A 27,308-nucleotide genomic window follows, 5' to 3' on the forward strand; every position below is an offset into this window, starting at 1 on the left:
CTCCGCTAACCCAGAAATAGTACCTCGGGTTAAGAACTTTGCTTCAGGATGAGAACAAAAATCGTGCTCCGGTGGCGCAGCAGCAGCAGGAGGCCCCATTAGCTAAAGTGGTGTTTCAGGTTAAGAACAGTTTCAGGTTAAGAACAGACCTCCGGAACGAATTAAGTACTTAACCCGAGGTACCACTGTAGATGAAACAAATAATTTTTTATTTTGAATATCTGAGTTCTCGCTGAACTGCATCTAGTTTGGACCTTGGAGCCTGACCCCTTGTGGCTAAGTTGTAGAACTGCTTTGGAGGAAGATAGCCATCTCCATGTGACACTTGTGACGAAGAAGCTGCTCGTATCGCTCAGACACCCAACGCCTCTTTGTAAACTGTGATGTTACACTCATCATCTCCAACCACCTCAGCCGAGATGCTTATTAATAGCAAGGACACGTCTGCGTCCTGACAGCACCTTTCATCATCTCGCCCGGCAAGTGACACCATCCTTCTCAGCGACTTGAAATGGTTTGCTGACCCAGTCCTCAGAAATTGACTCCCTTGCAAACTGATCCTATACATCGTCAATCCAGGACGTGGTTTTGACAAACTCCAGGTAAAAGACGCACAACCCTACACTGCTGAGATTGCCCTTCGCATTAGCAACTAATCAGGCGAGCAGACAGCAGCACTCTGAGATGAATGGGGCTGCCAGCACCTTTTGCGACAGAAGCTTCTGCATCTTGGGAAATGACCTTGGATCATGTGATCGCTGTGCTTTTGGCAGAGGCTGAAGTTCCCTCCATCACACCCCCAACCCAGATGGTGCAGATTAATGAGATTATTGTGTGTGGAACACTCTGAACAGTTGAGATGCACCAAGTATTAATGCTGCCATTCTGTGCATTGGATAGGAGCTGCTTCTGTTCAGCTGGCACCTTTTGAGAGGCCCAGCTGCCATGAGTCTGTCTCCACCCTCTTCCCTGTCCTGTCTTCTATACCAAACTCTGCACCATTCCTTTCTTCTCTCCCACCCTTCCTCAAGGTTGAGTTTGTTATCGTATCTTAGGGCTCCTCCAAATGCCATTTATGCCGCATTCATCCTGGTTTGCTGCACAAAACTTGTGCTGTGGTTAGATTACGTCCGCTTTTTGTTGAACATTTGCTCCAATGTGTGTGTGTGTGTGTGTGTGTGTGTGTGTGTGTGTGTCATAGGACAATGATGGGAGGTTACAGAACAATGAGCATCTGTCCTGATTTTTGCTTGCAGGGTGTTTACATGTCATCCCATTTATCATTCGTTCACCTCTCATCACCTTCCAAACAGTAAGAAGTCAGTTCTTTTTAAAAACAAAACAAAGTTTCTTTATTCTGCTAGGGCAATGGAGCACTTTAATTGCACAAACCTAGTGTTAGATGCTTGAATCCCTCCCACAAAATACTGAGTCTGGAGGCACCCATAGAGAGGTGTGTTGCGTGGCTATGAAGGTACAAAGTTAACAGCATTGCTTGGGGGCATTTTTTAAAAAGATGCTGTACTTTCGAAGTAGGGACGTGGGTGGCGCTGTGGGTTAAACCACAGAGCCTAGGTCTTGCCGATCAGAAGGTCAGCGGTTCGAATCCCGCGACGGGGTGAGCTCCCGTTGCTCGGTCCCTGCTCCTGCCACCCTAGCAGTTCGAAAGCATGTCAAAGTGCAAGTAGATAAACAGCGTTTCCGTGTGCTGCTCTGGTTTGCCAGAAGTGGCTTAGTCATGCTGGCCACATGGCCCGGAAGCTGAACGCCAGCTCCCTCGTCCAATAAAGCGAGATGAGCACCGCAACCCCAGAGTCGGCCACAACTGGACCTAATGGTCAGGGGTCCCTTTACCTTTACTTTCAAAGTAGGCACTGGGCAGGAGTCGTCTATGAGTATTTATCAAAGTAATTTGCAGTAAATCAGCATGGATTTCCTTCGCAGTTGTTTTTAAAATAACAAATACCAAACAGCTTGCTTGTGTGTAGGAACCAGGAGTGGGTTTTTGTGTGCCAGGGCTGCTGGTTCAGGTCCAGTACTGGAAGAAAGTTCCTGGGCTGAGCATGTGCTTAGAAGTGCCCTGACTTCCAAGAAGCTACCCTGTTCCCTCTCCGGCCACCATTTTGTACCTGACTCTAGTTAAAGAGTATTTTGGGGTTCTAAAGCAGGCATAGGCAAACTCGGCCCTCCAGATGTTTTGGGATTACGATTCCCATGATCCCTGGCTAACAGGACCAGTGGTCAGGGATGATGGGAATTGTAGTCCCAAAACATCTGGAGGGCTGAGTTTGCCTTTTTCTGTTCTAAAGGAACCACCACCAAGTAGATCCTGCAAGCCTTAAGTCTTCCCACCCCAGTTGTACTGAATGTACTGAAAATAGGACAGAGATGACTCTAGTGGAAGAGCAACCTGGGAGCACAGAAGACTTCATGCAGACAATTCCTTGTGGGTTTTCGTGAGCAGCTCTAAACATGGCTTATGTCCCAATGGAAAGAAACAAATGCAAATCTCAGTAGTGATTCCTTGCTCACAGATGCATTTGAAACTGTCTATGTAACTATAAGCAACACTTCACAGCTATCACTGTTTGGGAGATGAACTTCTTAAGGCTACGAAGGTCCCTTCTCATTGTTGTGTTCCAGAAGATTCTTGGGGACAGCCTGCCCTTGTGAATGATCTTTGGTGCAAACCAGTGGCGTAGCGTGGGGGGTGCCAGGGGGGCCGGCCGCACCGGGCGCAACATCTGGGGGGGCGCGCTCGCTGCCTCCGGAGTCGCCGAAGAGCCTCGGGCGCAGGCTGTAGCAGAGCCCCATGTCTCGTGGAACCGACGAGCTGTGCGCGCGCCCGGGCTGAAGGCGTCCGGCAGGCAGCGGCTCTCAGCCCCGCGCGTCAGGGCCGCGGAGGACGTGCCAGGCAGCCCCTCCTCACAGCCCCGCCTCCGCTGCTGCTGCTGCAGCTGCTGGGCCATGTTGCATTTTCCTCGCCTCTCTGCCCCCCTCCTCCTCCGGGCAAGCGGCGTGGTTTGGGCGGCAGCGCCAGCAGCAACTCGACTCAGATCGGCAGGTTAGGGGTTGGGGGGGGCGCAAATTACTTGCCTTGCCCCGGGTTAGGGGGCGCAAATTACTTGCCTTGCCCCGGGTGCTGACAACTCACGCTACGCCGCTGGTGCAAACACAGAGGGAACTGTTGCCCCCTTTAATGACCTTCTGGAAGCTGGTCAAAATCTTCCATATTAATGTGGCTTCTTGGTCACAGATTGGGTTTAATCCATTGCTCTTAGAGTTGCCACCCCACCCATTGTAATATTTATGTAATTTGCATTTTAAAATTGTTAAATTATGGTTTGCTTTCCAAAGTGAAGACAGGGCACAGAGATGGGCTGTTTCGCATCCCTTTCCTATCTATTTCCACCCTCCTGGGGGAAGTCCATAATATTCAATATTTGCAGCAGTTTCCCACATCTATTGTGGAAATATCTAAAGCCCACCCAAATCATTCAAATGTGAATGCAGAGGTAGTAAGAATGCCCACACTGCTCCCGTTTCCTTTTTTTTTTTTTTTTTTTTTTTTGCCAAGCTGACTTGGCAGTGAGATTGGGGTTCAAAGAACACACACCCCCTCTCTCTCCTCTCTATATATGCTGGAGCAGGAAAGAGTGCACAAAGGGGGTAAACCAGGAGAGAGGAGGAACTGAGAAATGAGACTGCAGAGACAAATTTCAGGAGGGAAACTGAGAAAGCAGGGGCGATGGCTCCATATACCTTTGGTGATAGAGAGTTGGGAGAGTGAAAAGGGGGGATAGCAGTGAAAGTGGAGACCTGCAGTGCCAACAGAACGAAGACGGCTCACTACAAAGCAGAGAGCAAAAAAGGGGGAATTAGAGAATGGGTTAAACACACACTTAAAATTGTAACGAATTCTGCAGAGTACTGAGCAGCTGGGGGCCTTAAGCACTCAAAATAATGCATCTCCAAAGCTTTTAAGAGAGCGATTGCACCCTCCAGTGGTTATTATGGGTAAAGCTGCAATATTTTTTCTCCTTGTGTGGTTTGCATGCTGGAAGTGATCTTCCCTTCACTAATCTTACACGTTGTGTGAAATCTATTGTGTCAAGCAAGGCCTTACACTGCCCTATTGCGTCAGGTTTCCATACAGTCCACTTGCAGCCTACCAAGTGCTTTTCCCATCAAATCCTCTTTTAGACAGTTATCCAAAGAAAATAATCAGTTGCTAATACGCAGAGAGGATGAGACTATTCATCTCAGGCTTGTGGGTTTAAGGCCCACAGTGGGTGAAAGATTCCTGCACTAGATGACCCTTGTAGTCCCTTTCCAACTCTACAATTCTATGAAATCCTTATGAAATATACTGTAGTTTCGCAGGAAGCTAAAGGTGATGGTGAATTTGATGTCCCAGAAGCTAGTGCTAACTAGCTAAATCACTCTTGGGAGTAAGATGGTCATGACTTGGGTCCATTGATTTCAATTGGAACATGACTTAGTTGGGATACCACCCAGTGCATTTCATGGCCCATTTGAATGGCCCAGTGTGCTACAGTGAAAAACAATAGAATACCAACAGCAAGAGGCAAACTGATTTGCCTCTGCATCCAATGTTTCCCTTTCTAGAGACAAGCAATTATCTTCATATGCTAGATCAGCAATGCAGTGCGCATTGGGACATTATACAAAGAAAGGGTGCAAACATTAAGGAGGTGGCCGCAAGAAAGAGTTCTGGGCAAAAGGGTTCTCTGCATCAAATCAAATGAAGGATTGAAGGATATGGCAACATAAACCCCCTCGCTTGTTTCGCTTGGGTTTCTTTTTCCAACAAAAATGAATGCATGCTTGTGCAAATTCTGCCCTTAGTTTCACTACCCTTCCTCTGTTGTCTCCAAAGCACTGAATTCTGGATTGTAAGCTTTTCAAGGTGGCGACTTGCCGTCTTTCAACTTGCAAACCACCAGATTCATTGATAGCTATATAGATCAATTGCCACTTGCATTGACATTTTCAGTGTGTGCTGAATTAAATTGTTACCCAGAGTATACCCCTGGCTCTTGGAATTGTAAACCAGATGGGACCATGTGAGGACTGGAAAGGAGGCTCATGCTCTTTCCAGGGGTGGCCACTTTGTGTTCTTTGCAGAAGGAAAAGGGACAAGTGTGAATACTGTACATCGCAAGCCAGTCATTGCCCAGTGAGGATTTGGCTGTTTGCTCCCAAGACGTACCTCCCACCAAAGAGTGCTTCATTGTCAGAGCCACCTGCTGCACACTGGGAAGTAGTGCTATTTTTAAAGCATTCCTGGATGAAAACAAGGATTGATGGGATTATTTAATGCTCTTCTATTAAAGAACCCCCTTGAAGGTCAAACTTACTTGAGCAGGAATAAAAACACACTGCACATGATCAGCAGCTTCTCAGCGTGAGAATTCTTGCTAAGGCGGTGAGGAAAAATATGGACGTTTCAGAGTTACGCATTTCCGAGCAAGAAGCTGCCAGACTGGCTGCTTGCTCACAAGTAGCCACACCAGAAGCCAGCCAGGACAGGATGCAGGCAGGTAAGGGTTGGGCTGATAAAAGGCCACAAACCTTTAAGGCTCCTCCTGAAGGCTTCTGAGCATCAGAGGCTATCATGGCCAGGAGGAAGGATGCATTGGAGAAGCCTAAAGCAGGCAGTGGTTGCCTTGGAGGATGAAGTTACCTGCTAGGGAGTGGTGGTCTGGGCAAAGTACATCCCCCCCCCCAATAAACAGGGCCTCTCTACTCTGGCAGGAAGACAGAGTGCAACCTGCTCTGGAAGGAGCAGCTTCCCTAGCACTGAAGGCTCTTTTCTAAGGTCACTGAGGCTACAGGTACACATCATGGCGACTCAACCATCTACCAGCAGTAGCTTTGCAGGATACCTTCATTATCTTTCACGGACTTCTGAGGGCCACTCGAACTGCAGGTCCCAGCAACTGACCCCCATCCGCAGCAATGGAGTGACAAACACACAGACACCACCAAGTAGGTTTTAACCTGGCTTCATTAATTGTTGAGTTGTACATCTGACTTTTGTGGGACTGTTAGGTTTGTTTGTTTTAATAGCACAAGACACCTCAACTCTTGATCATAGCATTACAGTACAAATTAAAAATTAAAAAATAAAAATAAACCGAGCACATCCGCCCCTTAACAGTGTGGAGAAAATGAGAATCTAAGTCTTTACAAGGAATGGGTGGGAGTGCCACAAAATATTTACATGAAAGAGCATGAGTTCATCGGCATATACATTTTACACCAGTTTTCACACACAAAAGTGTAAAAAGAAGAAGAGAGAATAAAAAATAAGACACTATATAAATTAAAGAGAAGAGAACACTTGGAGATCACCCAAGACTTCCCTGGGATGGTTCTCTCATGTGGCTCAAAAATGACTCAAGTTTTCCACAGCAGGAAAATAAACGGCACAACAACCATTTCTTGTTCGTTTTGCACTGGAACTACGCACTAGAAAACTTACTGAAGACACTGAAGTTACTGAGCACATGTTAAACTCTTCCATGCCCATCGCCTCAGTTTCCGTAGCACAAGGGTCTGGAGAAAATGTCATGCCGAAGCCACCTTTAGAAAGGAAAACAGAAACCCAGAACCTACCACTCTGTTCCCCGACATATAATGTCACACTGCAGTCAGTCAACACTTTGTCATCAACGTACCTAAGGAGGTGAACTGGGGGTGGGATGGGGGGAAGAGTATGCAAGGGCCCAAAACTCGCTCTTCCGAAAGGGATCAGAGTTCAAAGTGGGTTTTGGCTTTGTGTGGCAATTTCTGCCACGGCTGTGCAATTCTTGATGAGACCCCCCCCCCCTCTGAGGAATAAGCCCCCTCCCTGGTTTTGTCTGCAAAGACATAGGCACAATGTTTTCACTGTCCTCTGCATAAAATTTTAACCTGATTTTGAGGGGAGTGTGGCTGGCAGCTGCTGCCTCTGCGCAACTACCTGGCTGGACAGGACAAGGAGATGTCTGGGCCAAGAGTGGAGCTGTGTGAGGTGGGACACTGGGGGTGGGGGGTACAGGAGACGCAGAAGCGAGGACAGCAAGAGGAAGAACTTTACAGAGGAGCAGGAGGAAACAGGTGCAGACTGGGGAGTAAGCAGGGTTAAGGAAGGAGGAGAAAGGTGAGAAGTACCTGCTAGATCTGCTCAAGGTGCCTATCATGAGCAGGACCTAATTCCCCTCTGAACAGACAGGGAAACTCAGGAGTTAAGACACATGCACCCTAACTGCGAGGGAAATTCAAATCTGGGTATCCAACGGTGGAAAAAAGCAAGCTCTGCTGAAATTTCAGCAAATGGCAATTAAGGTAAAGGCAGTGAGTGACAAAAAGGAGCAAGAACCTGCCAGGTGAGGCCAGAGGTCAGGTTGCTACAGGTGATGAAGGGCTGGAATTTATGGCTGATTTAAGTTGCATTCCTCATTTAGCCCGTCTTCCCTTGCAGGCATTCCTCTACTCTTCCACTGGTATGAGAGGTTACCTGACCACTTCCTTCCCGCTTGCTATTCCCTCTGTGGTGAGAGCAGAGCTGTGGTTGGGTTCAAACACACAGAAACATGGAATGGGGCAAGAGACTTTTCTCTAATGGTTAGAGAGTCCCAAAATTAACCACAGCACATGAGAAGGACTGCATAGTTAATTTTATGGCTTTCTTAGGTGAGGGGAAGAGGGTTTTTGTTTTGTTTTTTAAAGGTACCAGCTACTCAAGTGGCAAAAATGTACAGGGAAAGAGGGCGATTGTCACTGCTCCTTCAAGCTTAGGAAACAGTTCCGAATTTAATCGCTTCCTTTTACACTCAAGGCTGTACTGCCACACCATTGCACAACACTTTCTGGACCAACAGCCTCCAAGTCATGTTGGTGATTAGACATAAACAGAGCCAAGCGGATTAAGCGAGGGGTGATAAAATTCAATGACATGATTTTGAAACTGCTCTGACAAAATGGTCTGGCTAAGGGGACTCAAGTATGCTGATTAAACACTGTTATGGGAATTACAGAAAGTGGTAGAATTCAAAATCTGACCTGTGTGGGCACTTTATCTCTACAGGGGGATGAGATTTGTGAGCTGAGGGAAATTTCAGTGTTTGCTTAGGGCTGCCACAATGTATTATGATTTACAGGAAGTTGGCTTGGTCCTGTTCTTACCTGGAGGGCAGATAATGTAAGGCTGATATATGGAGAGGATACAAGGAAAATTAAGGCTTTCATGAAGACAGAGGCTTGTCCTGTAGCCCTCGCTACCTGAACCTCAAAATATTCTCAACATAATGGGATGTGCCTGCTGGAACTCTGGACAGAACCTCAATAGAGAGCAACACAGCCATTGCAAGAGGCTGAAGAACTTTACATGGCTGGATGCCAAAATCAAATGGACTTTGGGGGAAGTCTGTGCAGGCCATGGCAAGGCTTCTTCTGCTAGTCTGCACAAAGGAGGACAGCTAATTTGATAGCTTGTAGAAAGCAAAGCAAGCTTGCTCAATACAACTGCCAAACTGGAATGGTCCTATTTAGAGATTTCTCCTTTCAACTGCAAAACAAAAAATGTTGAACTTCCTTACCAGGGCAGGGGGTGGAGGCTGAGGTAAACCTGGTTCACAGTGAGTTTTCTGGCCACTAAATTTATATTTAACACAGTCAGGAGCAATGCCCCTAAAATAAGAATTACCAAATCATGGAAATAATCAAAACCAAGAGAGACAAGCTATTCTTATTGTAATAACCCCAGACAAAGTTGGGAAATCCAAAGAACAAAATGACAAGCTGTCTTTGAGAAGTGCTTTGTGCCCTGTAAAATATTTCTCTTATCATCTTAAAGGTGGAATGCTGTTGGACAAAAACTTCAGTTCCAAGGTGGTTTGATCCAATTCCTTTCTTCTGGTGCTAGCGGAAAGGGCCTAGGACAGAGAGATGTCCCAGCTGGATACTTCTTCTGGACTTCAGCCCTGCTACAGAATTTCATCTTTCAAGACCAAGAAAACACACTGCACCTTGGGCTGGGCTCTGGACATTCTGCATCTCATTTCAAGTTCGTAAAAACCAAGCAAAGCCCACTGCGTCTTGCCTACTGGAATGTCACGTGTTTCCATGGTGGCCGCATGGCAAGAGCCTTCACTGCTCTGACTCTTACAAGGTGAAGTGGGAATCCTGAGGCATATATTGGTTCCTGTTCCAGCAAGGACAACATGTTTAAAAAGCACTGCATATTCATATAACTTCACTAGAAAAGCAAACTAATACGCTATCTTGCTTCCACGGGGATCTTTTTAAAAAAACAAAACAAAACATGGGAGATAACAATGCACTGATGCATCAACGGCAGCATGTGGAGAATCAGCAGTCTAAATTCACAGAGTGGTTTGCCTTATTGACATGAGGAGAGAGGCGCGTATGGTGGAGGACTTGGTCACTAAATCCACACTTACATGCCCAGGCCCTTGTCACGACTCATAGAGAACCAGCAATGATCAGGGAACCACCAGGCAGAACTACAGATTTACTTTGTTAACTGATGATGGAATGATATGTAGCAGGGAGGTTAAACAGCTTATCTCTCGCAGGCCTGCCTTGTTGAAATTCCTGGGCGGTGGGCCAGAGCCCAAATCTTCTGCCACTTCACCATTTCAGTTAGACTCACCTAGCAGAAAGGGTCTGCTATAGGAAACGCACTTGCTGTAAGAAGCTAAGAAATGCAGCTCTCGCTTATCAAACCAAAGCACCATTTACAACAATATCAATGCTGAGTTTCTCTCTCCCCAGACCCCCACCCTGGATTTCTCAATATTTGATGAAGTAGTTTCTTATGTGTTTTTTTACCTTTACCTTTTAAGAAAAAAGAATTTACCTGGGCAACAACACTTTCCCAGCTACCAGTAGGATCACATCTTACTGCTATCAATGGACATATTTCTTATTAGGTTGGGTCTAAGAAGGACGGGAAGAACATTTTAGCAGAAAGGTACCATTGCTTTAAAAATAAAATAAAATCTGGGATTGCAGAAGGGAAGAAATAATGCGAAATAGTCTTTTCCCAGAGTTTGGTGCATTAAGCCTAAAAGAACCAAATTAAAATATTTACTAAATCTTGCCATTCAATAAATCTCTCTCTAGTGATCACATACAAGGGAAGTTTACCTGGAGAAGAAATGTCTGCATCATCCTATCAATACATACATCATGCACAGGGCTCTGAAGCAAAGTGTCAAAGCTATGGGAAATGCCACTGTTCAAAATCTAAGGAAAGTGAGAACCATTTACAGCATGACCCCTGAATCTCAATCTCTGTTTCTGCACTGCCTGGAGACTGATTTTTGTCTTCGAGGTTAACAAAAGCCTGCAAGACTGCTGCAACCTACTTTTTAGACCATGTGAGATAAAACTATACATTTACGATATAAAAAACAGTAAGCGGCATGGGGGCTGGAGGGGAGGGAGCTGAGGGGGCGCTAATGGAGAGGGAGTTGCTTCGATGGGGTACTTTGTGTGTGTGTATCACTGAAAAAATAAACCAGTCCACTGTCCAGCAGAGGCTGCTTACACTCTATACCTTCTGCCCTGGAGCTCACTCTGCATGGATCTCAGTCTCGGGCCTCTGCAGGCAGAGCTCTGTGGGCAGGAATGCTCCCTGGCCCAAGGCTGTGGCGTAAGTCCTACTATGTGGATGAGCCAAGGGAGGGACCAAGCCCCCTCCTGCAGCATAACCCCCTCTTTGGTGCTGAGGCATGGTATGGTAGTCATCCAAGTTATCGTACTGGGACACCACCGTCATAGTGCTTTGGCGCTTGCCAAGGGTTTGGTACGGGTAGATGAGGGCAACGTCCCGCTCTATGTTCTCGGGGTGCTGGAGCCGGAGGCTGTGGCTCCGTTCCGGCTTAGGGGGTGGTGCTGCGGGCTGTCCGTAGTGCTCGCCCTCTTTAAAGCAGTCCCGGGCGTGTTTCTCAGCAGCGGCAGGCGGCCTGGCCCGATGTCTCTCCATATCAGGCCTGTCCTCTGCCAGCTTCACCTCTTTGTGGTTCAGTCTCAAGGCATCGTGGCTGGCTGGGGCATACTTCCCACCGGAGTGCTGGTACCCGGTGGATTCTGGTGGTTCCTGGTGGCCCTTTGGTCGGTAGTCAGCATAAGGGGGCCCGTTTTTAGACTCCAGTGGCTGCCTGTGGCTGGCTTCATGGGGCAGGTGCATCCTGTGCTCAGACGAATTGCAACCCGCCTCATGCGGCTTCCTGCTCCTGAGGCTGCTTTGCTTTTGAGGGAGCGACACTTTCTCTGACTGCCCATTCCCATAGGTTCCGTGGTAATGGGCTCTGTCCACGTCCGGTTCCGGATGTGGCACATAATAGCGCTCCTCCCCTTCAGGGGGCACTACTTTGCCCAGATACTTCCCTTCCTTTCCATCAGCAACCGTGAGGAGTCCAGTTTTCCCAGGATCGGATTTGCTGCGCAGGTGAACAACGTCCACAGTCCTCAGCTCGTCCTGCAGCAGAGGGGCGACGTTGTCGTACTGGGACATGACAGGCCCTTTCACTTTCTGGCGTGCGCGGCTCTCTCGGCGGATGGACTGCATCCGGTACTTCTCCATGTCCTCCAAGTCCCAGGAGACGTACATGGGCTTGGCGTCAGGCGCAGGCGGCACATCCCTGCTAATGAAACTGTGCTCCTTGCCCGCCAGGTGTCCAGCGAGGCCTCCTCGGGGGTAGGGAGGCAGGCCAGGACAGCGATACAAACTCTTGGTCTGCAGTCGGGAGTAGGACGCGAAGTCTCTGCCCGGGAGTGGGTGCAGCGGCCTCAGCCTCATCGTGCCATAAGGGTCCAAGTCATAAAACCCACCGTCGGCCGCCGAGTAGCCGGAGGGGCCAGAGGAGCTTGAATAGGGGCTGTACCGGTAATGGACCCGCCCGTTCTCAAAGTAAGGCTGCAGCTGAGTGACATGGTAATCTGTGTGGGGCTGATATGGCTTATATTGGTAGAGGGGCCTTGGGCAATACAAGGGCTCATCGTCAGGAGGCACCTCGGTGCGGGAGATGGGGACTGACCGGATGGCAGAGGGAGCAGAGACGTGGAGCGAGTGCACTCTCCGGATGGAGGGGTAGGGGGGCGTTTCCTCCACGTAACTCGTGCTCCTCATGGTGGGGCTCATAGAGGACAAGTACTCCACTCGGCTGCGAGGCTTGGCGTGGTGGACGGACGCGCTCTTCCCTTGAGTGGCGTAGGTGTTGTACCTGGGGCCCATGGAGGTGGGGGTCTCCGACAGCGAGGGGTAGCCAGGGTGCTGCTCAGACTTGCTGTGGTAGAGGTGGGGCGGGATGCTTTCAGCCCTGCACTGGTGGGTGGATGTCGGCTTGTGATGCATGTAGTTCTCCGTCACGGGGGGCTCGGGGGAGCTCTCTGGCTTGGCGTGGGAGAAATAGGCAGACTGAAGAGAGGTCTGTTTCGGAGGGGGAGGTGGGGGCGGAGCTTCCTCCACGGGTGGCGGCAGTGTGGATGCAGCCACAAAAGAGTGGTAACTGGCAGCATTCATGGGGTCCACGTTGTTTGAATGCATGGCTGCTGCAATTTTACTTTCCATCGTCCTCACGGGTGGCACCGGAGGTGTAAATCCATAGGAGGTCTGAGCTGGGACTGAGTCAGACCTCAGCTGCAGTGGGGGAGCCCTGGCATTTTCTCGAGGCTTTTCCAAGTGGCCTGCGTGAAGCGTGACATGAGGGGTGGCAGAAGTGCACTGGATCGTGGCACTGCCCTCGGTGACGAAAATGGGGGCTGGCTCAGCTGATCTAGGCTCAGGCAGCTTCTCAGGAGGTGCCTCTCCTCGTACCTGGTGTGAGAAAGAACAGCAAGCATTAGTTGTGACCTCAACACACTCTTGAGCAGGACAAAGACAGACTTTGGTGACAAGCTGAACTGGTTTCTTTAGCTGGAATGGAACAACTTCACTGACCCTGCTCCTTGCTGAGCTCATGGGAGTGGGTACAAGGTCTCCTTCACAAGCCCGGCAATATGGGCAAATGACTCCTTGGCTGGCCGGTGCAGTATTCTCTGCTCCCCAAGCACAGCAAGAGTTCACATCTGGATCTTAAGTAGAGCTTGCACATTCTTTGCTGCCTTTCAACAGGATTGCACCATTACCATTACCATTACCATGGCAAAGGAAATGAAACCAGCTAGAGACTGGAAAAGCTCTATCTCAAAGCACATCACAATCCAAAGGCACCAGTTGTCTATGGAAGGAAAAAATTTCCTTCCACCCCTCTGTAAGTAATTACAGCTAGCAGGCAAAGAAAGACCACCACCTGCTGCTGAGCTTGGCTGCTACATGTCTGCTTCCTTTGTTATGACAACCCCAAGCATCAACCGACTGAAAGCTGACGTTCTCTATGGCTGACTTTCCCCAAAACCTCTTTGTCAAAGTTTTGCTATGTCTAGGAACTTCACTGGCAACTGGCAAAAAGTTATTAACCCCATCTCACCCTGCTGAGCAAATCCAACCATTTTCTGTCTTTGAGGAGAAGAAAGCAAATTTAAAAGTCAGCAGAGACAGGTAAACAGTGGTGAAGGCTGAGGATTAGCGATTTTGCCTAAGGTTTTCCCCACTAATCACGATGGGCATAATCTATTCTCCTAAGACTTCCAGGCTGGGCAGGGAGGGTGGAAGAGGAACCTGTGGATTATTTACCTGACTGAAGCCACTGGAAGCTTTTGTAGCTGCAGCTGGGGCTTGCCCCACAGCTGGCTGATGGTCCCCTGGCCTGTGCACTGGAGCTTGCTGGCTGCCAGCCAGAGCATGCTGAGTAGCCATGAGCGGTGCTTCTCCCCATGTGCTGCTGCTGGTGGTGGTGACTGTGGTCGGCTGAGGAGGAATATTCGGGCTGAGTACTCCAGGATCCATTTCTGTTGCTGCCGTCTGGTTCTTTATCATCATGTATGCCAGGACGGTTGCAGCTGTTTTCTCCCCAGCAGTGACAGGAGGGAACTGGGCTTTGTCTGCTGTGCAGACAGGAAAGTGGAGCTTGCTGGAATGAATTTGGGTCTTGTCCAAAGGGAGGCAAGTGTGGAGATGAGGGTTCTCCATGGGTATCTCTGCTGTAGGTGGTTCTGATTGAACTGCTCCTCTTGCACAGGGATGATGATGATGAGGTGGAGGGGGAGGAGGAGGAGGGGGGTGTTTCTGGTCCTCAGGCGTAACAGAATGAGCAAGGTGGTGGTTGTCTCCCAACATACAAGGATGGAAGTGGGTGTGGTCCCAGCTCATGTTAGTGCCACTGTGAACATCTCCAGACATTTCAGGAGGGAAGAGGGGATGGTCCCGATTTCCAGGTGTGCCATGTAAGTGATTGCTGCCCTCAGACATGCCACTGATTTGAGGTGCCTGGTCTACAGGTAACCCACTTCTGTGGTGCTCTCCAAGTGCAGCTGCCTGAAAAGTGAGCTGGTTCTCTGGCAAAGCAGCATAGAGGTGGAGCTTTTCTGGAGTGATGCCAGAACACGGATGGAACATTTCTACAGTTCCTCCGCTTTCAGTCTCTGCCGCACCGGTACAGTCAGAATGAACGTCTGGCTTCTTCTGGGACTGAGCAGAGGCTTGTTGGGCAGACTCTGCCAGGGCTAAGGCTAGAATGCGTGCAGCGTTTTTCGGAGGAGGAGGAGGGACAACAGAGACAGAATTGACTGGAACAGGATCCTGGGGGGAGTCGAGGGCAACTGCTCCTAGTGGGAGGAAGAGTAGAAAAACAAAAAGAAGAGAATGATTTACTTTATCCTGTAAGGAGAGCGAGAAATTCCTATAGACCATTATAAAAAAATAGATTCTTCCAACATTTCACAGTGGCAACTCCTTGGCGTGACAAAGTGCATCTTCTGTCATACATGCAAACAGGACAGCAGTTCGGCGTGAAAAGCGCAAGAGATTGTCTAAAGTTTCCTGTTGCATTCCTAGAGAGCTAGGCAGCAGATAATGCAGAAAGAAAAGGTCAGAACCTTTTGATGGGATCTTGTGTACAATTTAATTTCAGGTTACTTTTGGCCAAAAAAGGTCCCTTCTTCAAGTGTAGCCAGATTTATTTATTTATTATTTATTATTTTTTAAAAGTTAAAAATAAAAGAGTTTATCAGGTGGCATATTGATTTGCAAGGACTGCAAGAGATCATTTCACGTTATGAAAGAGTGGAAAGATATAGGGATATATAAAATATTCAAGCATTTTTTTTTGCGATGCAAGGAGGCCGCAGAGAAGCTTTGGGTTCCTTCAAAGCTTCCTATTAGGACCCGAGCAACCTCCACATGCTCTGGAAGACACGCACTCTGGATTTCTATTACCAGATTGTTTTCCCCCCTCTCTTTTTAAAGGCACGCAGAGAAGCGAGAGAGCTGGTCGCTTGTGAATTTAAAGAAAGAATGGAGGAAAGCACACTGTACCTGGCTGTGTCTGTGCAGAAGGTACAGGCTTACTCTGGCTGCTGTTCAGGGGTTGCTCCACCTCTTCTGGAAGCTCCAGCTTCTTAGCATCTCCTTGACTCTGGAACTCCAGCTGGCATCCTTCGTTTGCTCTCCCCTCAGTGGCCTTCAAGGGGGACACCACCAGGTGGGGTGGGGACCTGCTTGTGGCTTCACTGGTGCCAGACATCCCTTTGGCCCAGTCTGGAGGACCTGCACTCCCTGCTCCCCCTCCGATGACAACATCCGGCATGTGGCTGGGCATGGCGAATGAGATTGGCTCCAACAAACTCAGTGGCGGAGACTTGAATGGCTTTCGCCCCATCTTGGGGGAGAAGGCATGGGCGACATTTTCAGAGAAAGTTATGGGTTTGGATGGTTTCTCTTCTGTTGGGCTCAAGTCCAGAGTGAAGAAAGGACTCATGGTCTTCTCCTGGTATGGGGAAACTGGTTCTGAGCTGGTGGCACTGCCAGGGGTGTGCGACTGGCTGCCCGAGTCTACTTCCTTCTTAAAGGTGTTTTGCTTATCTTTATTAAAGTCCACTGACTCCAACAGGGAGGTGCTGCTGTCGAGACACTCAGACTCTGCCTTGGGAGGGCTGCACTGAAAAGACATGGGATCAAAATCCAGGCTAGCCACACCGATCTCAGGTGGGCTCAGGTCAACGTCTTCTGCTGACCTTGGAGAGATGAGGGCTGGGACGTGGATATGCCCCTCATCCCCGTCACTCTCGTGGTCATGCGGCACGTTATCATAGGAATTGCAGCGGTTCATGTTTCCCAGGAGCTCCCCATTAAAGGAAGCAGACAATGCATCACTGCTAGACCTTGGTCTTCGGGGTCGAAACAGTTTAGATTCACCTAGCAAAGAAGAGAGCAGATTCCCATTAATATAGTCATCAGGTATATAAACTACAAGCAATGTTCTATTTTCTTCCACTTCTCTGTAGCCAGAATAAAGATTGTGCTCAAAGGTTTGGTCCCATGTGTTTGGAGTCAGGATCATTTCTTCCTTTGCCACACCCCAAACTATATCCCAGTTATTCTTTCTAGAACTGCTGTGAAATTTTCTGGGCTGGTTTTCTGATGGTACAGAATTCCTTGGAATTGCTGCTAAAATCAGTCAGACTGATTTGGCTCATTAAGGAATGTATACAAGCAACTTCCCTCCCCTATCACAAAGGTGAATCAGACCAGAGATCTTTTTCCATCTTACCATCTATAGCATGTAAAGACGAGAGGGACTCTTCACTCTTAGCTGAGCGCAGGGTCCCACTGTCTCCTCGCCCTCCTGGATAACAAAAAACATTTTTATGCATTTAATAAATGAGAACATATTCTCAGACACAGATATTTGTTATTCTTCCATAAGAGGGGACACTTTTTATTTAAAAAGTCCTTAGAACAGGCGTAGGCAACCTAAGGCCCGTGGGCTGGATGCGGCCCAATTGCCTTCTCAATCCGGCCCACAGACGGTCCAGGATTCTTACATGAGTAGAATGTGTCCTTTTATTTAAAATGCATCTCTGGGTTATTTGTGGGGCCTGCCTGGTGTTTTTACATGAGTAAAATGTGTGCTTGTATTTAAAATGCATCTCTGGGTTATTTGTGGGGCATAGGAATTGGTTCATTCCCCCCCCCCCAAAAAAAATATATAGTCTGGCCCACCACATGGTCTGAGCGACGGTGGACCGGCCCATGGCTGAAAAAAGTTGCTGACCCCTGCCTTAGAACATCGAGCTGATCTGAATCACGGTACTGAACAGCTTTCAAACTGTTCAAGATCAAAACTACAAGTGTAGCTGCTCTTTGATTGACTTCCCTGCATTCCACATGAAGTCAAAGTCAACGCTGCAATAGTTTCTGGCTTAGAATCTCTACTGCCCTGGCTAAGAGGTCCGCATACCTGCGAGGGCTATTGCCTTCATTTCGGAGGGCTCACTTGGGTTGCGCTGCAGCTTCCGTTTGGAGAGAGAAGACGACTTCCCCAGGTTGAAAAAGGAGCGCCAGCTGCCAACAGGAGATTTCTTCATCTTACTGGGTGGTCTCTTTCTAAAGTGAGACAGCAAGAAGGAATTTGCACTTAACAGATTGTGAGAAATCTCTAATTGTGGCAAAGCATACCTGGCTGCAAAAAGAAGAAGAAAATCATCTACGGTAGTAACTTTGCTGCACATCATCTACAAAATAAAGGCAAACATAAAAAGCCAATAGATAGATAGATAGATAGATAGAGGCATCTAAAGGTAAGGAGATAGTAAAGAATACCAGACTTTAATACTCTGTCTGTGATCCAACTTGAGCAACTCAATGCTGACACCACCCAATGCAAAAATGTCAGGTGAAGGGCAGGTTGACAGAAGGATCTGCTTCCCTTATCCCTTCCTGCTCTTAGGCTCAGGTCTTTGGACAACCACAGCAAAGGCGCCATTACTGAGAAGACCCTATCCTGTCTCACTGTTGGGATTCTACCCCCTCACCTTGATCTGTTATAAACAACCATGGCCTTTTTCAGAAACAGGATATAAAAATACTCAAAGTAAGTAAGAGCTGCTCTGCTGGATCAGAGCAAATGCCTATCTAGTCCAGCAGTCTGTTTTCACAATAGCCACCCAGACGCCCATTGTGAGAAGCCCACAAGCAGCACACAAAGGCAACGGTTAGATTCACTTCGCAGGGATGTCACACAATGCCAAAGATATTGCTAGAAAGGGAGGGAGAAAGTGTCAGCTTTTTTCTTTTTTGGTAGCTGCCGATTCCATGTTTGGTGCCCTCTTATTTACAACAGAGGAGCAAACCAACCCCCAGTAGATGTGTGACCCATCAAGATTAGAGCTTCAAGTGCTGGCAAAATTCATGCAAGAGATTAATTTAAGGACTTCAAAGAGAGGCAAGCTTCTAAAGCCCCCCCCCATGCTTATGAACAGACCCCCCCACCTGCCACTCTACAACAGCCCCCCTAGTAAGTGTACCAGACAAGCAATGGGAGCAGTGGTGGTGGTGCACAAGCTGATTAACAATGTTTGCTCCTGAAGCCCAAGGGACTCTCAATAACTTTCTCTCACTCTCATGAGTTTTGTGCTAACAAACTTTTATGTAGGACATTAGGGAGATGGAAAGGGAGAAAATCCTTCCCCTCTTCTCTTTTCATGCACCCACCACTGCAGGTCCCATCATCACTGACTGGCAAAGAAGTAAAACAATAGGAAGGGTGGTTTGTGGGTAATGTGGGCTTATGTTGATGGTAAAAGTAAGCAGTAATGGATTCTCAAATTAGCTCAGAGAAAAAGGAAATTGGAAACCGGGGGCGGGGGGGGGGAGAGGGAGAGGGACCTGAAAAAGTCTCAACAAGGAGAATTTTCACCACAGAATAAACTACCCAACCAAACACAGTCATAGGCAGGGTAGCTCTGGAGGTGGGATGACTACACTCCCTGGGAGGGAAAAGGCTCTGAAGACCCTGCCAATCAAGTTCAGGGGGAGGAGTCGTCCTGTCAAAAGAATGTTCTGCAACCTCCAATCCAGGAAGAGCTCTGGAAAGCTTGCCAATATTTAGGAAAAATCAACATCTAATTTATCAATGGACCACCAACGACTAATTGAACCAAAAAAGTTACAGAATATAAAATATACTCACTGAGTGGCATAAGCAAACAAACAAACAAACAAACAAACAAACAAACAAACAGCAATCCCAAACTGTCTAAAACGGACACACTTAGGAATCTTTCAACAAAACAGCTAACAAAGACTCTGGAGATTGACCAAGTATAAGGCAACTCCCCCCGCCCCCAGCAAACTCTGCTATTGATAATTTGAAAGTGATCATTAGAAAAGCAATGTGCAACAGCCATACAGTCAGCTGCAACAATTCCCCTACACAAGTCAGTCCTGTAGCTTAAAAGCAATAACAATGGACACATGTCTTCTAAAGAAAACTGCCTCTACCTTTCAGATGGGAAGTCTATGATTGTGTGGAATTTTCCCTGCAGAGCAGCAGGTCCTTCACCCACTTCAATGTACTTGCTGTCTGCCACGATTGGGGAGTTTATCTGGGCCTGAGTTCTTGCTTGTGCTTCCTCCAAGGTGAGCAGCTTTGTGGAGGGCGAAGACACCAGCAGGGATTTCGGTCGTGACAAGGAACTGTGACCTGCCAGAAAAATGCAAAACAAAGGCAGATGAAGATAAGGCACCAGGGGAAGAAGCAACGACAAACCTGTGCAGCAGTTCAGGAGAAAGGTTTGTAGAGTGCAGCACTTTGATCCCTACATCCACACCAAAACAGAATCATATTACTGTTTGGTACTTTGAAAGCATGAAAACAAGATGAATGCAGGACCACAGTTGCATTAGGAAACTTGCTTGTAGAATGAAAATAGGTTTGGTTTGAGTTTAAGAATGATCAGTTGATTTTATAATGTTATTTCCCCTGCCCTTTAGATGATGCTTTAGTAGGAATAAGACTGGACTGACAACTTGCTTTTAAAGCCATAGCAAACTGGACGTTTGAAGCTCTCCATTTGCTTCAAACACATCCGGTCAGCCTACATGCCACCCAAATGCAAACTGCCTAATGGGCGTTGAATGCTCCTTGTCACATCACACAGCAAACCTGTGTGTGCAAGTTTTATCTACAAATTAAACCTAAGCCAGTACAATAATCAGGACAATGATATGAATGTCCACAGTCCATTTTCAAGACTAACGAGCATGCCAACTACTTTGTTTTCCAGAAGAGAGATTGCTTGGAGGTTGTATAACTGAAAGCAGGACCTGCTAGAGATGAGTTAGGAAAGTCTGTGTGCAGGAGTCATGCTGGGCCCAGACACAACCTCAGCCAACAAATCCTTTGATGGCGACCCAGACCTTCCAATGATTGACAACTCAGGTGAGTAGACAGAGCACCCGGAAGCAAGCACTAACGCCACCTCCAGGGGATGCTCTCAAATAATCCTTGGGTTGGGTTGCCGACAGAAGAACCCCTGGCTGACTCAAACCTGAAAGCCCAATGTTGCTGCGTGACTCTTGAGTAAAGGGCTTGTAAGCAGCAACACTTCTCAAGTGTAGAACAAATTCAGACACCTGCAGTTGGGAGGCCAGGCTGCATCAGGCTGTGGTTGGAGCCAGTTGCTAGAAGCATTGCCATGTTGTGCAGTTTTCCCTACTCCTTTCTTCTGGTTTCTTCTGGACCTCCTTAGTTGCCACCCTTTCAACTCCTGTGTAATAATGCTACCTGCTATTAATTACTGGTTATCTTAAAGTTATTATTCTCTGCCTGTATTCCAGCTTTTGCCAAGGGAACCAAAACTAGACACAATACCCTAGAGAGCATGTAACATCAGAAGAGTATACGTCATGTGAAGCAAAAAATTGTCACGAAAGCTTTTAGAATTTAAAGCGCTATGATCAGCATGGATCATGACAGTTAACAGGGGTCACCTTCCTATGCTTCCATTTTATAAATCTGTTAAGCATCATTAGCTCGCAGTGTAGGGAGGGATAATAAGAGACAACAAAAAGCCTGCATTTCTTCATTTAGGCAGTGAAGTATGACAATGACACACTTTGATGCCGCTCTATACATATTTTGCAAGTTTTGGAACTCTTTGAATTTTAACCTGCTGTCTCTTCCCTGGGGAAACATACCTGCACTTTCTCGAATCACAGAGCTTAGTTTGGAGCTAAAAAGGACATCCACATGATTGAGAATGAATTCCACAACCACTGACTGAATTCGCACCTCCATAAAAGCAGCTGTTCCACTGAAGCAAGCAGATTCTATCTGCTTTGATCTAAGGAAAAGCATGAGAGATGAGATGTTAGCAACAACCAAGCAGGGGGAACTCTGGATCAGCAGAATAACTTGATGTACAACACAACAGGCTTCTCTCCTTCTTGCACAAGGACAAACATTGTTTGGTGACTCCCATTCACAAAGAAGACTACTTTCTTTGAAACTGCTGTCCTGGTTCTTTCTGAACTCCTTTGCTTTAATTAGCAATGTTCATACAGTGCCCAAACTGCTCTGCAAAAAACTTTAAGCACTGTAGGTGGAGAAAGATATTTGTCTAGGTATGGAAAGATGCTAGTGGACTCATGAATTCTCCAGCTACTAACAGGGAAGCAAACTTATCCTTGCAAGAAAAGACTGGAAAAAGGGGGTATTTCCGATGATGGAAAGGCAAACTGTAAAAGTCTAAAAAGCAGCCACACTGTGCATACATTGCTGCAGAGCCTAGGGCCTCTGGCTTGCACACCCTCTCCTACTGCATGTTGATGCTATGTGAGATGGTGATGTATGTATTAAAAGCTTAGTTCATTAGAGTGTGGTGCTGATAATGCCAAGGTTGCAGGTTTGATCCCTATATGGGACAACTGCATATTTCTGCATTGCAGGGGGTTGAACTAAATGATCCTCAGGGTCCCTTCCAACTCTATGAATCTATGTAAATTCCTACGTGAATACAGTGTTCCCCGCTTGCACAATATGCCTCTTGCAAAGGAGGGCTGCATAGTTCACCCAAGAAGGGCTTGCTTCCATATATATTTAAAAAAGTGTAAGCTGCATGCCTGAGCCTACATGCTGAACTAGCTCTCAGCAATACGTATTGTAATGGAGGCTGGCAAGCCATCCCTCAAGACAGTGCAAACCAAGAGGGAAATCCAAGTCTTGCAAGGTAAACACAGGCAAGTACCTTTTATTGATGTTGCTCACAGGTTAGAGCATTCAATGAGCTTTAAAAAATAATCCTATTCAGCCCTGCCTTACAGGACGCAAGTGAATCTGATTAGCTGCCCAACTGGCTGGAGGGCCAACTGACATGTTCAATGGCTAGGAGGCAGCTTTGCTAGCAAACTCTTGTTCCTCCTCCTCAGGGGAACAAGGAGTGGTGTGGGAAGCCATTCTCTCTTTGCCCCCTCAGTTTCCTGGGTTGCGCCAGCAATCTTCTCTTCTCTCCAATCACCTGACATTTCCTGCACAATGCATCTAACTGGGCTGAGGCCACATGTCTCCCTGTCCAGCTTAGCCGTGCTCCTCAGAGTCCCAGGCACATCTCTGTGTATGAGGACTCCAGATTCTTCTTCACCCACTGCTTTGCTTCACGTGTACAAAAAGGTCCAATGTTGAACATGCAAGGTTCCATCAAAATCAAGAGGACCAAAGCCCCCTCCACCACCACCGTTCAGCTCAGAAGGTCCTGGATGCTGAGTGTAAACGAAACACAAGACTATCCTGGCTAAGATACCTCATCTTCAATCAAATAAAAAAAGGTACCTCAGCAGATTTGGTGCCCAGACAATCGCTAAGTTCTTTGTGTGCATGTTGGTGATGGCACAGTAATCAGCAAGGTGAGCCAAGTGCCTCATTAGGAACTCCAGAGTCCTGGAAAATGAAGGAGAGCTGTTAGTGGTGAAAGCAAGAGTATCACACAAGTTAGTACAGTGGTACCTCGGGTTACATACGCTTCAGGTTACAGACTCCGCTAACCCAGAAATAGTACCTTGGGTTAAGAACTTTGCTTCAGGATGAGAACAGAAATGGTGCTCCGGCGGAGCGGCAGCAGCAGGCGGCCCCATTAGCTAAAGTGGTGCTTCAGGTTAAGAACAGTTTCAGGTTAAGAACAGACCTCCGGAACGAATTAAGTACTTAACCTGAGGTACCACTGTATATTGTCCTACACTTTGCAAAACAGAAAAAAAGAATGGCATTGATATGGATTTGTTTAGCAGCAAACTGAAGTGCTATAAAAATGTGCCCTGAACAAGGCCCAATATTCTGAAAAGTCCATGGTCCCAGTATGGCTGGTGAGACCATTTCCCCAAAGCCATGCTCATCTGCTCCGCACCTCACTGCATTGTGGCAGAAAGGTTGTTAATTTATCCCATCGACCAGGCTTCAGGGAAATTTTACTGAAGCTTCATCATTCTCTGGTGGCCACTAGAGGGAACGTTTGCAATATTCATCCAGCTAAAGTGTTGAGAAAGGAATACTGACAACCAGGTGGTTCTTCTGTGCTTGGATCATAATTAACAGAAATGTTTAACTGGGAATTTGAAGGTCTATAGTCTGTTGAAGAATAATGTGGTAGAGGGTCCAGGGATACAACCACACACAGCCACAGGGTGTCCTGATGATCCGACTTCAGAATAAAACGAGTAGACCCCAGGTTACAGCACATACGCTGAAGGCTCAAACCTGGCCTGTCAAATTAATTAAGTTAACGGAGGCCAAAACCTGGCCATGCAAGGGGGGAACTTAGGCATGTTATTGATTATAGGTTTCCTATAAAATACAATGCTATGTGTGGTGGTGGTGGAGGAGGGTAATTCTGTGCTATCTTGGTCTATGAGGTTATTAGGAGCAGAGCAAGGAGGCTAGCGGCCCGTAATGAGCCACAGCAACAACTATCCTCAGTTCATTCTAAGGGGGTTTCAGCATGCCAAGACCTGCCAAGAAAACCACAGACACCCTAGGGAAAACTTGAATCTTCTCCTGTTCACATTAAGACGTGTACATTGTATAACAAAGGAGGAACCAGCTTCTCGTATGGAACACAGAAATGGCCTGGTGCCTTCTCCAAGTTACCAAAGAATGATTTCTATGTTTTACTGTATCTCTGCCGCCACCACCACAGATCCTGCATGCCCACAGATGCTAAAAGCAGCCAAGTGCTCTAAGCCTAGTCAGAGAAAGTCTTGAAAGGTTTTGCAGGCTTCCCAACCACTTTCCTGACTCATTTTTGCCAGCATTCCCTACTGCCCTTAATGTGGGTTGCACTGAAGCTCTACTCAGTGAGCTGTCCTCGTTCCCTGCTGGCAGCTGAGCACATCTGCTGTCCCAGCTATAGTCAGGCATATTTATGCTTACATTAGCGTTTTATATAGTTCACCTTAACTGGCAGTCAAATTTGCAGAATTTTGCCTAAAAGGCAAGATGGCATACCTACATTTCTTGCAATTTCTTTCCATTTCACACCCTGGATTTTCTTGTTTCTACAGGGCCTCCTTCCTTACTCCATTAAAATACCTTGCAGATCTAATGACCTCTCCTTTCCTTAACAACATGAGACAGTTCTGCTATTACGGCCCCCATTCTTCGCCCCCTCCCACAGCATGCTTTTCATAATGTCAGCTACAATTATGCAGAATATATGTTGTTTGTCTTCTTACAGATCTAATTAAAGTTGAAGTCAACTTTATGCAGATACAAATCCTTCAGCACGCACCCAACCATTTAATTTGATAGATGCAAGAATAATGCTGCTTAAATATGCCAGCCATCTTAGGGGGTATAAATTGGAAAGCGAACAGAAAATGTCAACCTTCCTTTTAAGAATGATTATATAATTGCACATTGAATGTGCAAAGCACTTTAGAAAGGAAGACATCAACTCAGGCCCCCACACATAATACAATGTGAATTTAGATTAGCATGCATAGTCTTGGTCTGTCTCTGTGTCCCGGGAGAGGCAGAGGTGTGTTGCCAAAACTGCATGGAAAAGGGGGCATAGTCTTGCACAATCAAAGGCACCCAGCAGGGTATGAGAACATAAAAAAAGAATGTGCATTGAGAAAGAGCTGATGATGCGAACCTGTAGTGAGGTGGGGGTAACTGCTGGATGACATCATGGATTTTGACTAATCGTTCTTCATCTGTAGCAGCAGACACAGCATCCTAGAAAGGAACAAAAGCAACAAACCTCAATGCCATGCATTTGCTGCAGGGTGCCACCTATCTGGCTGGCTTCAGAATGCTGTCCTGCTAGTATGGCAATTAGCATGGAAGTCACAGTTCAATGAGGCTGAGAATGAACGGACACTTTCAGTATCCAATGTAGCAAGCGTGGCGTTGCAAGGCAGGTATTGATCCTACATTAGAATGCAACGATATTATTTATTGCTTTGGAATTCCATCCTGACTGCTACTGGTTAGGGAAGCGTATGTGCAGTTGTTCCCTATTTTAACCCTCACAACAGTACTGCAACAGAGACTGATTAGCCCAAGGTCACCCACTGTGCTACATCATTTGGTAGGGGATTTGAACCCTGGTCTCTTCAATCGAAGTTCATCTGGTGCACTGCACTGCTCTGACAACTGAGCATGCTTCCCTTTGAGGTTGGAAGAAATTGACCTATATCATTGGAAATTCTAGATATCCTTGAGGCTTTCCCCCCAGATCCTGTTTCCAGGGGCACATCAAGCGCAATAGATAAGGTCATGAGTTGCACCGGAAGAACTGTGAATGAATACTCATGTAACAATTATATACAGGAAGCGTGCCAGTTCTTTAGATGGGAGTTTAATTTAGCTACTGTTAAATGCAATGAAAAGGGGAGATATTTTTGAAGTGTGACTCACACTAATGCTGCCCAGGCAGTAAAAATAGGAGTCCCGTCTTGCACTTACTGAAAATTTCTCATAGAGCTGATAGGTGAGCAGAGGATTTGGGAGTTCTCGGAAATAGAGCTTACAGAGCGAGCCCACACAATGTATGTCCTGAATGTATACATCTTTTGTCAAGTCAGGGATTTGCTCAGAGTCAAACTCATGCCTGGAGACAAAGGGAAATAAAGAGAGAGAAAAGAGGATAATATATACTCAAAAGATGGAAAGGACTTTGTTTACAGGAAGAAACAAATGCCTCAAACCTCAAGCCACAAAAATCTGTGGTCCTACAGGTTCACATTTTTGCTAGTTTTAATAGCTTCTTGGGAGCCATTTTAGTCGGCTATAAAACCACCAAGCGTGCTCAACAATCAAACTGAATGTAATCTGGAACACTCCATGAAATTGATTTCATGATATATACCCAACGTTCATGCAGCCAAAATTCAAGCAATTCCAATTATTATATGCAACAGATTTCTGGCTAGGTAGAGCTCCCCATCTGTCAGAATGAAAATAGCATTTCCTTTCAGTCTGAAGACCTAGAAAGAAAAATTGTGAACATGATGGGCCACCCAGGGCCACCCACGGCCCTGCAGATCCAAATAACTGTATGCAGATTCTGTGCAAGCCACAGAGCCAAGAATCACATGAGGAAAATTCTTCTGCAATGGCCTGTCTTGATGAGAGAGTCATAAAAAAACAAAACAAAAGGCATCTACAGAGGGCCACAGATGGCAGTGCTTGCTCCATGCTGCATAACGTGTCTGGAAATTGCTGTTTCAAATTAGCTAGGTTTTGACACACAGGAGCTAATATGGTGAGTCAGACAACTGGGATCAGAGAAGAGGCAACTGCTGTTTCTGAAGCCTGCATCCACAAGAGCCATAAATAAACTGCAAATTACTTGTTATCCCACAGTCATTCTGTATTCTGAAATAATAGATTGTGGCCTCAGAGAAACACAACTGGTTTCTGTCCCAGCCAATGATACTTTTGGATTCATAGAAAAATACACGATACGTCAAAAATTAAGTGTTTTAGGAACAAACCAGAAATAAATTCTCAATGGCATTCAGCAGCAAACCCCAAAACTGACGTTAGCATGTTTGAGACTTGAAATCACAACACAAAAAAACTTCATACCGTAGTTTCTGGATATTCGATGCAATCCCAGATAGACGGTATATTCCATCCACAATGCCATGCTTTTCAATGAATTCAGTGCAACTCTTGAGAACCTGAGGGACTTAAAAGCAAAAAGCAACAGTGTTGGTTGACCATTAGATGCTCTTAGCATCACCTTCCCAGATTCTTCCTGGCTACACACATAGAAAGAAGCCCTTCGAGAAACTACACAGGTAAGAGATTTCTTAAATATCTTTTAAGTACAGCTAGTTCAGCGGGTGCTTCTGTTTTCTGTTAAGACAAGACTGAAACCCAAATCACTGC

General features: G+C 46.8%; 1 protein-coding gene across 7 annotated transcripts in view; it reads right to left on the bottom strand.

Moving 5' to 3' along the window:
• Positions 1–6,013: 6,013 nt before the first annotated feature.
• The window catches only part of ARHGAP32 (Rho GTPase activating protein 32), a 199,655-nt gene continuing 178,360 nt past the window's right edge, over positions 6,014–27,308 (bottom strand). For all 7 annotated transcript variants that reach the window (XM_080983353.1, XM_080983349.1, XM_080983351.1 and 4 more), the window contains 11 exons: positions 27,003–27,105; positions 25,878–26,022; positions 25,063–25,145; positions 22,746–22,853; positions 21,116–21,261; positions 19,418–19,619; positions 17,376–17,521; positions 16,686–16,760; positions 15,452–16,330; positions 13,712–14,742; positions 6,014–12,853 (listed from right to left, as the gene is read on the bottom strand). In XM_080983353.1, the coding sequence (XP_080839479.1) occupies positions 10,607–12,853; positions 13,712–14,742; positions 15,452–16,330; positions 16,686–16,760; positions 17,376–17,521; positions 19,418–19,619; positions 21,116–21,261; positions 22,746–22,853; positions 25,063–25,145; positions 25,878–26,022; positions 27,003–27,105 (5,165 nt within the window). In that variant the 3' untranslated portion in view covers positions 6,014–10,606. The remainder of the gene's footprint in view (positions 12,854–13,711; positions 14,743–15,451; positions 16,331–16,685; positions 16,761–17,375; positions 17,522–19,417; positions 19,620–21,115; positions 21,262–22,745; positions 22,854–25,062; positions 25,146–25,877; positions 26,023–27,002; positions 27,106–27,308) is intronic.

The sequence above is a fragment of the Podarcis pityusensis genome, assembly GCF_964106645.2.
Source record: "Podarcis pityusensis genome assembly, chromosome: 15".
NCBI lineage: Eukaryota > Metazoa > Chordata > Lepidosauria > Squamata > Lacertidae > Podarcis > Podarcis pityusensis.